Source organism: Stegodyphus dumicola, chromosome 7, assembly GCF_044657685.1.
Source record: "Stegodyphus dumicola isolate Sdum_Otavi_A_Nest chromosome 7, ASM4465768v1".
NCBI classification, from domain to species: Eukaryota; Metazoa; Arthropoda; class Arachnida; order Araneae; family Eresidae; genus Stegodyphus; species Stegodyphus dumicola.
Window position 1 is genome coordinate 20,361,142 of NC_140774.1, and position 13,672 is coordinate 20,374,813.

Below are 13,672 nucleotides of genomic sequence, written 5' to 3' on the forward strand. Positions count from 1 at the left end.
CATTTAAGAAGTTTTGAAAACTTCGAAATAAATGGTAACCCGATGAGGCAGGATCGGAGCTATATGAAGGGATGCGACATCACTTCCCAACCAAGCTCCAATAATTTTGTACATGTTGTTAAAAGATGTGCGAGTTCTTGCATTGTCGTAATGGAACATTATTCCTTTGCGATTTCCCAGTTCTGGCCCTTTATTTTTGATTGTTTTCTCCAGTTCCATAAGTTGTTGGCAGTAAACATCTAAAGTGACTGTCTGGTCGCTTGATAACAGCTAAAAATCCACAAGACTTTTGTAATCTGACCCACCTAACAGCAAAATCTTTTCTGGTCCAGTTTAGTTTTCGATATGATTTGTGCTGATTCCTCATGCTTGGACCATGATTTTTTTCGATTAATGTTAATGTAGACGATCTACTTTTTCTCACCGGTGATAATTCATTTCGAAAAGGGTGGATTGCATTACGTTTGGAATGCGTATCGCAAATATTGATGATTCATTCTGTTAGGTGAATTTATTTCAATTCACGAGGAACCCAAATACTGAGCTTCTCTACGAGTCCAAACACCTTATGTGGTTCTTTGTTGTTGCACGTGATACATTTAAACTTTTTACAATCTCTCGCTCAGTGATATGATGATTCGCTTCAATTATGGCCTTAATTTTGTCATCATCATCTTCAGAAGGTCGACCAGAACGTTGGCCAAGTGAAAAATCTTCAGAATGAAATTTTTTAAACCCATTCTGACACATTCTGACACTATAATCTCCACATACTTCTTAGTGAGCCTCAGGTAGCCACATCCGCTTTCTTCCCTTTATGAAATTTAAAAAGTAAAATATATCTGAAATGTTTATTTTAGCACTCCATGTTAATACTGACCGTAAACTACCAGCTGTAAATAAAAATACAAGGCATTTGTTTCTATAGCGACCTAAGTGTCAGCTGGACATAACGCTATCAGTTTCTCCAGACAGAAATAACTTCCTTCCCAACCCAATATCTGGTGCCGAAAACAAAATAGTCTTATGGGCTGCAATAATTCCTCTTTATGCATATTAAGAATCCTCCTTTCTTTATTTTTCCTTGTTTCGCTCACAGTTTACTCTGGAGTAGTTTAAATTAATTTTATCTTACAATTTTTACTCCTTCAGTGTCTTCTCATCATCTTAAATGAAAGGTGAAAAATAGAAAGGCGAAAAAGGTACAGTTTTTCATGTTTTCATCTAGAACACCTGAAGAAGGGGGGAAAAGAGAGTCTGAAATGGCACGATTTTTGTTGCCACCTCCAAAAACCTGAACTGGGAAAGCACGAAATGGCATATCATAAATTAGCTCGCAAACATTACCTGAATTATGTTGCACGTGTTTCAGATTACACTCTATTTGACGTCAAATAGCTTTGAAGTTATTAACTTGACAGGGCTATCAAGACTAAACAAAAAAGAAAAATAGCATGTGTCAATAAGGTATTCATCAAAAAATCTTACATTCGATTATAGTGCATAAAACTACTTTAATTCTTTAAGGAAATATTCAAAAAAGAAAAAAAAGAAAAGAAAAAGAAAGGAAAAAAAGTGGTTAATGTTTGAAAGAACAATCAACAGGGAGGCCACATTATCAGTGGCCACATTATTTCTAAATCTGTCTAATTTGCCGTTAGTAAAATCGGAGAGGTAAGATTAAAATTTTAATTTAAAGTAGTTTAAATAAATTTTTCGAACTTTCATCATATGAGATGTTTCAGATCCAGGTTGGGAAGTTTTGTCAGTAACATGCCTGTTGAAATAAATGCTAGCTGAGACAGATGAGGGTTCTTTTTTTTTTTTTTTTTTTTTATGTAAATAATTATAAACTTCCGTATTTCATACTATATAACTTGACAACGGATGGCGTTTCGATTCTGACAAAGTTTTCAGCCTTTCAAAGAAATTACTAGAATTTAGTTTCAATATTAGTTGTACATGCTCATTGGTCAATCTTTTTTTTTTTTTTTTTTAATACTAATTTTCAATTCCAATTTGAAAAAAAGCCATTCACGTATAAATGCATTCCCAAGCAAAACGATCATTCTTAGTGAAAAAATTAACTGAGCTTATTTATCTTTTGACAAACTGAATACAGTCTATATCACATTGTATATTGAATAACTCTATTTATAGATTTTCTGGTGCATTATTTATGTTCGTTTTCAATGGAAATGAAAATTATATAAACTCGGTCTTGAAATATCTAAGATCTTGAAATCTCTGAAATACCGTATTTATAACAAATAGGTACACAATTGAAAATGCGCCTCGCTATCTAGTATTATGAACCTTCAAGAATACTGGTTATACTGTTTGTTATCAGGACCGGATCCAGAAATGTATGGATAGATGGATGCATGCATGTACATAATGTAAACACAAATGTATGTGTGTACACTTACATATATGCACATACATACACACTCGCATACATTTCTGAATTCGGTCCCGATAACAAAAACAGTACCGTTATATCTGGACATTTACAACTTTCAATATATAGTGAAAGAGTTTTAGTTTCTTGTTTCCAATGAAGTTTTATGAATGATGGAAAATACAACACGTGACTGAAACAGACGAGAGGCTTAAAAAAATATTCCGCTAGTCATGGCTACGCAAATTGAATCACGACGAACATTCACGCGCTGCTTCCGCGTTAATAAAAATGAATGGTAGTGTGTACCGTAATTACTCATCACGCTGCTGTTCAACGTTACCGGTGCACGATGACGCCTTCGAACAAAGCCCTTCCGATGGCTGCGATAACGCGGCAACAATAGCTTTACTTACCTCTCCGGTTGCCAAGTATTTGCCATCCCAGGAGAAGGATAGAGTTGTGATGTTCCTTTTGGCATCGGACACTAGGTGGCGCTGTTTGTTTTTCCTAGGATTGTAGAGAACGACCACGCACCTGTGAACAAAAGGAAAAGAAGAGTCAATTGAAGCTAGATAGATAGATACTATCAGTATTTCCTTGATTTGAACTGCAAGATGCGAGTCATTGATTACGTCAGTCGAGATGGACAAGAATGTGAGGCTCTCGCCTGAGTAGACAATTTTTGCTTAACGGCTCTGCTGGTTAACAGCGAGCTAGATGCTTAACTATCACGAAAGGCCATAAAAGAAGAGTTGTTTCTTTTCGCGTAAACTCTGAGAAGATTCCCATTTCGCCTCCATCTAAGAAATGAAGAAGAATTTCTGCACTAGCGACTTTAAGGGGAGATAAGATAGGTCAACCGCCGAGGGCGCCTTATGCCGACGTATTGGCGTATTCAGTGTTTCTATCTCCCAGGGCGGTCCGTATGTGATCCCTCTCAATTAAAAAAAAAAAGAGCTATGAGATCATATTCGCATGGAAGCGTAGAGAAATAAATAAAAGTTGATGTAGTTTTGAAATGAAAACTCCTACATTCTCAAATGGCTATTTTCACAACAGGTAACCTGCCCTGTATTTCGTTATAAGCATGAATAAATGATATGCTCTCGCAACGGTAAATCATCAGACAAATTTCGCTCATCCAGCTATGATACCGACATTCAGACGATAGAATGTCTATGGGCTCCTCTTCAGCAAATAATTGCATGGAATATGAATGATCGATAGTGTAGTTAGCGATGTTGGCTGGTGTATCGTACGCCTGGCGTTCGAATCCCGGAAAAAGCTTGGATTGTTGTAAGTATATAGTTTCTGTGTGGTATGGAGGCACTTAAAATATTACTAAGCCAAAAGTCCTATCCACTCATTCCGAAATATTGATAATACACATAATATACTATTATAGTATACGATTATTGGCCACATATAAATTTTATAAGACTACAGACTGATATTACTATGCAAAATTTGGACTTCGTAAAAGAATTTCAATATTTGATAAACGCTGATCTGGCCTACCAACTCCGGCCTTTGGTTTGGGTCTGCCAGGGACTGGATTGCCACATATTGGCAACTTTGGTTGCAAGTGCAAACAGATCAACTGCCATTCTCCAGAGTAAGTTCTCTGGAGGGTTTAGTGGTAGGAGTAAACAGGTGGGAAATTCTAATTTCTCGTTCACTTCCTCCTCTTCTGCAAATACACAATGTTTCTGCGGGATATGAGCACTTGAAATACTATCGATCCAAAAATTCTGTCGAGAGCTCGGTGATAGAGAAAGAAGGGTGGGAGGGCGTAGGACCCATTCAAAACTCGGATTTTGGCAAACTTGTTTTGTCATCTTTAAGGTTGTTGAAGCCAACAATAGGTGCAATCCCTGCCGCCCTGAAAGTTTTTAACTAGAAAAAAGCTTCGGGCCATTAATCAATGAAAAATTAATTTCATCGTGGCTGACTAACAAATAAATAAACAAACTATACAGTATACAACAATGATATTGGAAGCAGAATGTGGCGGGGGACGCGAAGAAAAGAAATTCGCATGCGCTGTCTCCTCACAATCCCGGTCTTCTATTTGTTACGAAGTGTAAGACGACGTACTCGAGGAATAACGTATTCACTAATGTCTCTACTTCACGTTACAAGAGTCATGACTTCACGAGCAGTGTCAAGAAACTTCGGCTATCTGCACTGTCTCTCTCATCAAGACCCATCGAATAAAGGGGTGAAAGATTTTTTTGGACTCAATGACTCTATAGTTCCTCGACTCAGGCAAACTCTAGTCGTTCCCAAAAGGGTTCCCGCGTGTAATCGCTAGCTTGGTGTAGTAATTTGCCAATTTTCGAATACATGAGAAGTCCTAATAGTGTCAAAGAATTAGCAGGAACAGTTCACAGGATAGTAAAGTCTTTGATACGGGGTACACGTAACGAATCCGAAGGAAACACCACCTGCTCTGCAGGCCGAAGTTGAAGAGTAAGTGCGTGCATAACCAATTATATGACATTATCGATGGTATAAAAATATGCCTTTACGCAGAACACTCATATGCAATTATCATAGTAACAGTATATACATAAATAATGATAAGATATATACAGTTATCTACAGGATAAGGAAAAGCTTTAATGCGAAGAGACCACAGAGTGGGTCACTGTAAATTAGATAAATAATAGTGACAAGGTACAGTAAGTTAGGCAGTGAGATGCGTTAAGACCGCAAGCGCTCCTTTTCTGTTTCAGTGGCTACCATTCAGAACCGGTATTGTTCTGTTACTAACATCAGGAATATTTGCAAAGAATTTCTCAGCAAGTTCAGCAATATAAAGCTGAATCTCGGGAATTTCGAGCTCACGGGTGAATCGCCGAGTTCCTAATGAAGCACCGACCGTTCACCGCTTGCGGAAGTACAATATTTTGTGCAACTTGCAACTTCTTAATGCTGGTTTTACATGCATAGCCCCATACAGGGCAGGCGCAAGTGAGAATGGGTCGCAAAAGGGTCTTATAAATGAGGATTTTATTGCCAGTAGATAAAACCGAGTTTCGTTCAGTTAACGGAGTTAGTGTCAGTTTACGTGCCCGGAACTTAGCAAGAAACTGTGTTATGTGAGGGACCAAGTGAGTAACCTATCTAATGTAACGCCAAGATCTCTAGTTCCTCTGACATCGTCTTCGACTACAAAGAATCACACGACGTAAACTACAACCGAAAAATTAAGAAGGCGTTATAATTCAGTCTGTAAATGTTTCAAACAAAGCAGGACGCTCTCAGACTCTCGACTAGAGAGAGACTTGTTGCTAGAAAGATCGTCACATAATTAGGAAAATATTTATCTTTCCTTATGAGTTCAATATTAATTATCCCAAATGTGACGCTAGTTCCGAATGGGATATTAGTCTCGAAACGGCATTTTGTGTTGAATCACTGTAAACGGTGTATTACTTTTCAATTAGTCTCGAAACGGCATTTTGTGTTGAATCACTGTAAACGGTGTATTACTTTTCAAATTGTTGCCACCTAATACTATCGCCCTATATTACATTTAAAGAAAATAAATAATGATGACTTTGCATGAATGTTTACATGTTTCTCGCAGTGTGATAAAACAGTGGTACCTAGGGCCACCCAGTTTTGAATAACCACCCGAACATGGACACCTGGAAGCCCGAATTTTAATTTCGAGTTTGTTTTAATATATGTTTCATATTTTGTAAATTTTTATTAATAAACTCAACGAATTCAAAGTGAGCATTGGTAACACTGTACGGAATAAAGTATTTTTATCTTCAGTGCGCAAGACTAAAGAGTGAAAAAAGAAAACAGAAAAATATATGCAACACTTAACGCTGCATCAGAAATTCTATACGTATACTGCTACGCTGCTTTAAACTTTTTGTAATTTTGCTCTTGAATTTTATATGGCGTAAGAAAATTATGCTTAAAGTTAAAAAGACAAAAAAAAAAAGGAGGGTTAGCAGGAGTGGGTGTAACAACCGAATGCTAGATTGCGAGCTCAGCGAGAGGGTGAAAAAGCCTTAAGAAAACCTTTTGAGCTACCGTTAAAATCTGAAACCTTTTAGAATTTTCCCCTATTGTCGTAATTGTATTGTTAATAGATGTTCTGGTAGACTTATAACAAATCTGTTGTTGTTCTATATGCAGTACGTAACACGCAACCTAACCAAGTGGAAATTTTTATCATTTACCGATCGTTGTGTGGAGTCAGTCCATTAGTACACCACAGGCATCACCCCACAGTACACAATGTTACACCATTACACAAAAACAGTAATGCGAGCAAATGAATTTACGGGAATTTAAAAAGCAGTCTACGATAGGCTCTGCTAAATGAGATTCCGTCTGTCCACGGGTATTTTGATGACATTAATCAAATAATGATATTAAACGATGATAAACCATTGTTCCATGTAATATGGACACGACAACAACAATAACAAAAGATGATTAAAAAAATATCCTCCAAAATAGCAATGGAATCTAAGTGATTCAATACAAATACAATTAGAAATATATAAATAAGTAGTTTTACATCATTTTAAATAGGAAAATGCAATTTGTTTTAGGAATTTTATACCGTTTTAACGCGATAATTCATTTATGAACTGTTTATAACATTTCTGGAAATTATTTGACAGATGCTCTACCCCTGATCTTAGTCCTCGGAGGACATTCCTCTTTCATGCAAAGAGAACACGCAAATCCGTCGAGTTATTCAAAATCTAAGCCGTGCTAACGTTGCTTTTTTGTGTACTTTTAAATAGCTGACTAAAACCTAAAAAAATCCAGCAATTTTTATAATCTATTTTGACTTTATCTGGCAACTTTACTTTAAAAGAAAATATTTTTCGATAATAATTAACCAAATTGTTCTCGTTCTTGTTACTAATCCCAGACTGCCCAGCAAAGCTAGACAATCTCCATAAAGCCAAAAATATCGAAACACGACTATCAGTTAGAATCCAGACAGCATGTAATTTTTTCTCAATTTGATACGCGTATTGTAAGCCCCTCCTGACAGGAATAAGCTCCGATCTAAAAATCAAACATAAGTCGGGGTTTCTTATCTTAAATTCCACAGAGGGAGTAGAACTTGGTATGAACATTCCACTGCCAGAAATTCCCTTATCTCCTCTGCTGCCATCAGCGTATATCTTCAAAGAAGATTGTAGGATCTCATTCATAGTCTCCACGGCTAATTGCTTCATGAGAGCCGGCTGTTTCTTCACACTAGTCAAAAGGGTCTCATCAAAATGAATCCAAGTTTCAAACCCAGATGATATAGAGAATGAGGTCCCACATCTGTAGAGGGAAGTCCCAGAGTTTTACCAAATGAAAAGAGGCTGAGCTTCTTCAAGCGTTGTTGTCTGTCCAAGCATGAAGGTAGGCACAGGTTCCATGTTTATCATTGTAACTAGAGAGAGTGTTATAGTAATGGATTCATGGTAAAGGGAAAAGAGTAACTTCAATTCGCCAAAAGGCTTGGGGCACCAGAGGAAGAAGACTGAGCCCCGAGTGCCTAACTGTGTTAGCTGGGCATAATGGCCTTTACGCCTAGGGTGGCCCTATTACTAGAAAAACTCCCGACGTACTTCGCCCATTCTGCCAGAACAGCCCCTCCACCACTTTGAGTAGTTTATCCCAATAAGCGATATATTTTCTACGTTTTCGCCTACAAAAGGGTGGGACTTTAGTAAATCATAAAATTATTCAAATGATAACATTGACCGCGATCGCATTAAGCGGCGTCTACTGCAATAATAATTGCTACACAACTACTAAAAAAGTTAACCAAAGTTTGGACATTCTAAATGGATTTTATTGAACGTGAATAAATATTCAAGGAGAACCATTTTTTTTTTTTTTTTTTTTTTTGAATAAATATCCAAGGCTGTGGATGTTTATGCAAATTGGAAATGCGTCATAAGCTTTATGATATTATGGGGAGCTACGGGGTCCTTGATGTTCCTTTCATGATTCCAGATAAGCAGGAAGACATAAACAATTTATTAGGAATATAAACACAAACAGCACAATAATGGCGTGAAAGAACTCAAAGAGAACACGAGTATTTAGCAAATCCTCCTTAACACACGATATAATAAATCGTAAAGTTCTTAAAATAACTTTCAGACAAACCCTAGCTCGTCATTCAAGTAACCGCTAAGTCTCATAGCTGATTCGCCATTGATTCACTACTCAAATTCCCTAGCTCTCCCTGTAGTTATTACCTTGTAGCATAGGCTCTGGAAAATTCTGGAAGAATCGGTCGTAGGGATTATAAAATGTGTTTTCGGGAATCTTCCAGCAAATCGCCAAATTAGCCCAAAATTACCTCTCCGTCTAAATGAGTTACTTTTACTGTTCCAAAGCAGTTGCACTTAAAATTACAGTTTTATGCAAGAAATAAATACATAAATGCCAGACATGTGGCCACATATTACATTAAACACAAAATAAACCATAAAATTATTATTCAAAAATCAATAAATAAAACAATATAAAATTCAAAATACATTAAAAAGTATTAAAATATTTACAACAATATACTTACCCAGCAGGATAAGCTACAGTTCCTGTTTGAGGATCGCTGTCGAGAGCTGAGTTACTAGTAACCGTAACACCTAAAACGTGCTGCAGTTCTACCTGCAAAACGAAACAAATACCATTTGAGAAAGAAAATGAAACTCCAGAAAAAATTTAATTAGCAGCACAGAAAAAATTTAGTTTTAATGTTATGGCATAAACATTTTACAGAATCACTCAGTGCAAAATACGTTGTTGTTTAATACTCATTGGCCTCGTATTTTAGCTAGAAACATTCTCGCCCCCCCTCGCCCAATTAATTCTGAACCAGAGTGGGATTTCAGACTTTCAGGGGTGCATATGGTCAGCCTTTTATTCAGCTGTTAATTATTTAGTTTCGATTTATGAATGTAAAACATTTATTTTATTCAGGTTCTGGTATTTATTAAAATATTCTGTACTTTTTAAATACGTTAAAAAATAATCTAAAGTTAAATAAACTTATATGTATTTTTAGAGATTTGGAAGGGAGGGAGCGAATCAGCTAGCAATGGTGAAAGGGGTTGAAAACCAAGAGTTTTGAACTATCAGTACATTTTCCGCATTTCCTCGGGTATTCCTCCCCTTTTTACTTCCTTGTACGAAGTAAAAGAAGTATTGTAATTTCAGATATCCTATTTCCAAGGAAATATCGATTTCTACCGTTTTCGAATTCATTTGGATTATTTTCTTGAGTAATGTCTGTACATACGGATAGAATAAAGGACTGTTTTTCCCCCCCCCAAAACGGATTGTAAAATAGAATTAAAATGGGCTTAAAACGGATTTTTTTCGTGACGTCTGTACGTGCGTGCCTATATAAGTATCTCGCATAACTCAAAAATGATAACATCTAGTTACTGCTATAACATCTAGTTGTGCACCTTTTTTATTGCAATATACGGTACCAAAAGTATGTATATAGATGGATAGATATAGATATATGTGTGTGCATATAATGAAAAAATAAAATAAGAAGAAATTTGACTATTTAACGGGGGATATTTAATTTCAAAATTAGTGACTTTTGATGTGCTTTTCGACTTGCCTTCAGGGATCGGTTAGTCAAATTAGAATAATTTGAGGAAATGAGTTTAAACCAAGTGCAGAAAAATGGGTTTAATTTAATAACCATATACAAGGAAGCCATGTGATGTCCACGTCAGATTTTTTAACTAATTTTATTGATCGAAAATCGAAAAAAAAATGAAAAGCAATCATGGGTCTACTGCTGGTAACTTTTAAAATATTATTTCTTTAAATGAAACCTATATTCCAATTAGAATACTTGGTAATATTAAGATATTTGATTGTAACTGAGCCGGACAACTTCGCGCTTCCTCCTCAATTAGCTTGCAAATACCTCATGGTGCACCTTATATGAATACGTCTTAATCGCAGTGCCCAAAAGAGATACGAAAGAACAAAGGAGAAGGAGGGGAACAAAAACCCGGATTTCTAAAGATCGAATGCATCAACTGTAAATCAGATTACAAACAGCTGGAACGTAAATAAAAGAATAACGTGAAAAACCTGCCATGTCTGGTAGATTAACGAAGAATCTGCACAAATCTAATTCAAACAATAAATGCAACAATAAATGCAATGTGTGAAATGCTAAGACAAAATTGCAAATACAAACTGAATACACAAAATAAAAATAATCCGAGAATGCAATTTACCGATACACTACAGGCAACACATTGCTTTCGTAGCGTAGCAACACATTGCTGCAGATTCTTTATTATTTAATTTCTATAAGACTAATAGAGGCTGATAATATTTGGTGGCAAAAATTTGAAAAGTGATATGCCGTTTATAGTGAGCTAAGGAGGTTAGAATAGATGGAGTAAATATGACGTCACAAAAGCGAAACCACAACGTGATATCACGACTTATCACTATGCGGATAAGACTACAAAACATACTGTCAAATAAAATTACAGGGATTCTGAGAGCAAGTATCAGCGTGCGCAGGGTCAGAAACAGTGGCTGCGCATTTTTACTGACGGTTCTCAGCTTGACTGCCACTTTAAAGTTAGGGCTGGTGTGTTTTCGAATCTTTTTTCTTTCTACGCCCCTGTAGGATACATTACTACCTCTTTTGATGGCGAAGTAGTAGCCATCTGTATAGCCCTACAGCAATTATTAGCTATCCATTACAAGTTTGCAAAGGCAGTCATATTTTCTAATTCTCATGCAGCTATTCTATCAATTAGCTCTGTTGAACACCCATTAACACCTGAAATTTTGCATTGTCAAGAATTCCTGAAAACTCTCACTTTAACCGGGAAATAAATCGTTCTCCAGTGGGTGCCTGGCCATTGGGGCCTTTGGGGCAATGAACAAGTGGACTTCCTTGCAAAGCGATACCAGCTTACTACAACATTATAATCTTGCCATTTCTTATTGAAAGATTAAATTGCTTTTAAAAAATGTATTTATTATTTACAGGTAATATCTTACGAGAGCTTCAGACTCGCACAGCCTTAAAAAGTTGCAGAATGTTAAGTCCTGTCTTGCTTTCAATGATCCTATTTGCCCACTTTGTGATTCTGAAGAAGAAATGGACAAAGGTCACATACTCCCATGAGGGGTCCTTCGTGGTTTTACGGAAGAGTCAAGATACTGGGAGGCAAGAAACGTTCTTTAGGCCATGACTTCGGTCTTTTTGTTCTTAGTGCTATCGTTTGTAACCTTTGCTTATAAGATTTTAGAACTTTGTAACTTTTTGCTTAGCCATTTGAAATTTAAAAAAAAAAAAAAAAAAAAAAAAAAAAAAAGATGCAGAACCGATTGACGATAGGCATCTACCTAATAAATCATCCTAATGAAGTTAATTACCAGTAATTTTTCTCCCAAAAAAATGTATCTTATTCGAAACGCCATCAGATGTCAATCTGTAGTAAGAAATAAAGATGTTTATAATTAATTACTTAAAAACACATACGTTTTTTAATTATTCAACGAAGAAACGTTTAATAAATAAGAAACGGACTGAGCTGCCATAATTTAATCTCAAGGTTTTGTCCCACTGAATTTCTAATATTTTTTTTCCCCCCCAAGCCATGAACTTTATCAGATTCTAAACGCCATCGAATATCAAGGTGTAGTAAAAAATTCAGAAGTTTAGTAATTTTATTTACATACAAACGTGTTTATTAGTTATGCGTCGAGGAAAATCGCAATAAATAAGAGAAAGGGACAAGGTTGTCCCTATTTTCTCTTAAATTTTGTTCCACGTCGACAGTCTTCCCTGAAAGCTTAGAAACTTTTCATAATTTGCTTTAGTTTAAATTAAAGGATATTATGCAGTAAACAGTAAATATATTAGAAATATTTGAAACAGATGTCAATCTGAAAGTTTAATTTGAATTACAAAGTGTAACTGACAAAACTCTCTTGCAGCCGCCAAACTTAAGATTTGAGATAGGAAATTAATAATATAATCTGGAATATTCCCTTTACGATTTATTATTACCGTTTACGCATGTTTTTATAAACATTTAGCAAGCAAAATTTAAGGGTTTTTTTATTTTATTTTATTAATAAAAAGTATTCATTCGGTTAAAACAAAATTGCCTGTCAGCTGTTTTCAGATCGTGAATTCGGCTCGCATGCAATTTAAGTCTGAGACCGCTGGTCTAAGCATCACCGAGTTCATAATGAAGAGCGAAAGAGAATGTTCACCACCTGTTGAGACATCTGTTTAGAGTTTCGTGCGAGAGGACAGCTCTTCACGCAAGGCCTGGCATTGTCAACCGCTGTGCACCGTTACACAAGCACGCTTTCCATTGTTTCTTCCAAAATCAATTTCAATTTCGTTGTTGTCTGTCTCCTTTTCTCACAGACGTCGTTACATCTACCTACAAGCCCCATTTTTCTGTGCGCTCGGATTCCGTGATCGTGAACTAAACATTTTTCACCTCATCTTACATTTTAATTGATTGACTAAAATCAAAACTAAAATGCTTGGAAACGAAATAATTTACTTGGCTATAAGTTCTCTATAACTTTTCAATTTTTAAAATGCATTTTCAGCTTATTTAGTGGCTTTTAGTTGTATGGCTTGTTTATTAGTATAAAAAGATATTTTGTAACATTTTTATCCTATTAGACCGATCTCTTGATACCAATAAGCGAAGTATTTTCCATGTTTTCTTATACAAACGGGCGGGATTTTGATAACAATATCCGAATTCGACAATTCGATAACAATATCCGAGCGAGATAACATACTCGTCATCACATTAAACGGCGTGTATTGCAATCATTTAACTAACGCAATAAAATGAAAGCTATAAACAGTTCATTGTTAACCCTTTATAGGGGGAAGGCGAATGCTGTTTTGTAACAATCTTACATTTAAGTTGCCTTTTCTGTTCAACCGACAGCGAATAAGTTCATAAATTCCTACGAGCCGCGGCACGATATTCATCTAAATAGCCGGATTGCATTTATTTTTTGCTTCTGAAATGCTAAATTCCATCTACACCTATTCTACGCCCCCGTTCTCAGTTTTGAAATCTACGTTGGAGGAAGCAGAGCGGCGTGCGAGAAGAATCATATCATTATCGTCTGCGATGATCACATGTGAAAGAATTCGAGTCATGACAAAGCAGAAAACAATCAAACATTCCATTACCTTCCCAGATGTATTTTCCTACAACCTTTTCCATTTCATTG

The 13,672-nt window shown here is 36.1% G+C and overlaps 1 protein-coding gene across 3 annotated transcripts in view; it reads right to left on the bottom strand.

Moving 5' to 3' along the window:
• The window catches only part of LOC118197980 (WD repeat-containing protein 62-like), a 186,438-nt gene that overhangs the window by 106,853 nt on the left and 65,913 nt on the right, over nt 1-13,672 (bottom strand). For all 3 annotated transcript variants that reach the window (XM_085819945.1, XM_085819943.1, XM_085819944.1), the window contains exons 2-3: nt 8,976-9,067; nt 2,818-2,938 (exon numbers count right to left, since the gene is read on the bottom strand). In XM_085819945.1, coding sequence (XP_085676071.1) covers nt 2,818-2,938; nt 8,976-9,067 — 213 coding nt within the window. The remainder of the gene's footprint in view (nt 1-2,817; nt 2,939-8,975; nt 9,068-13,672) is intronic.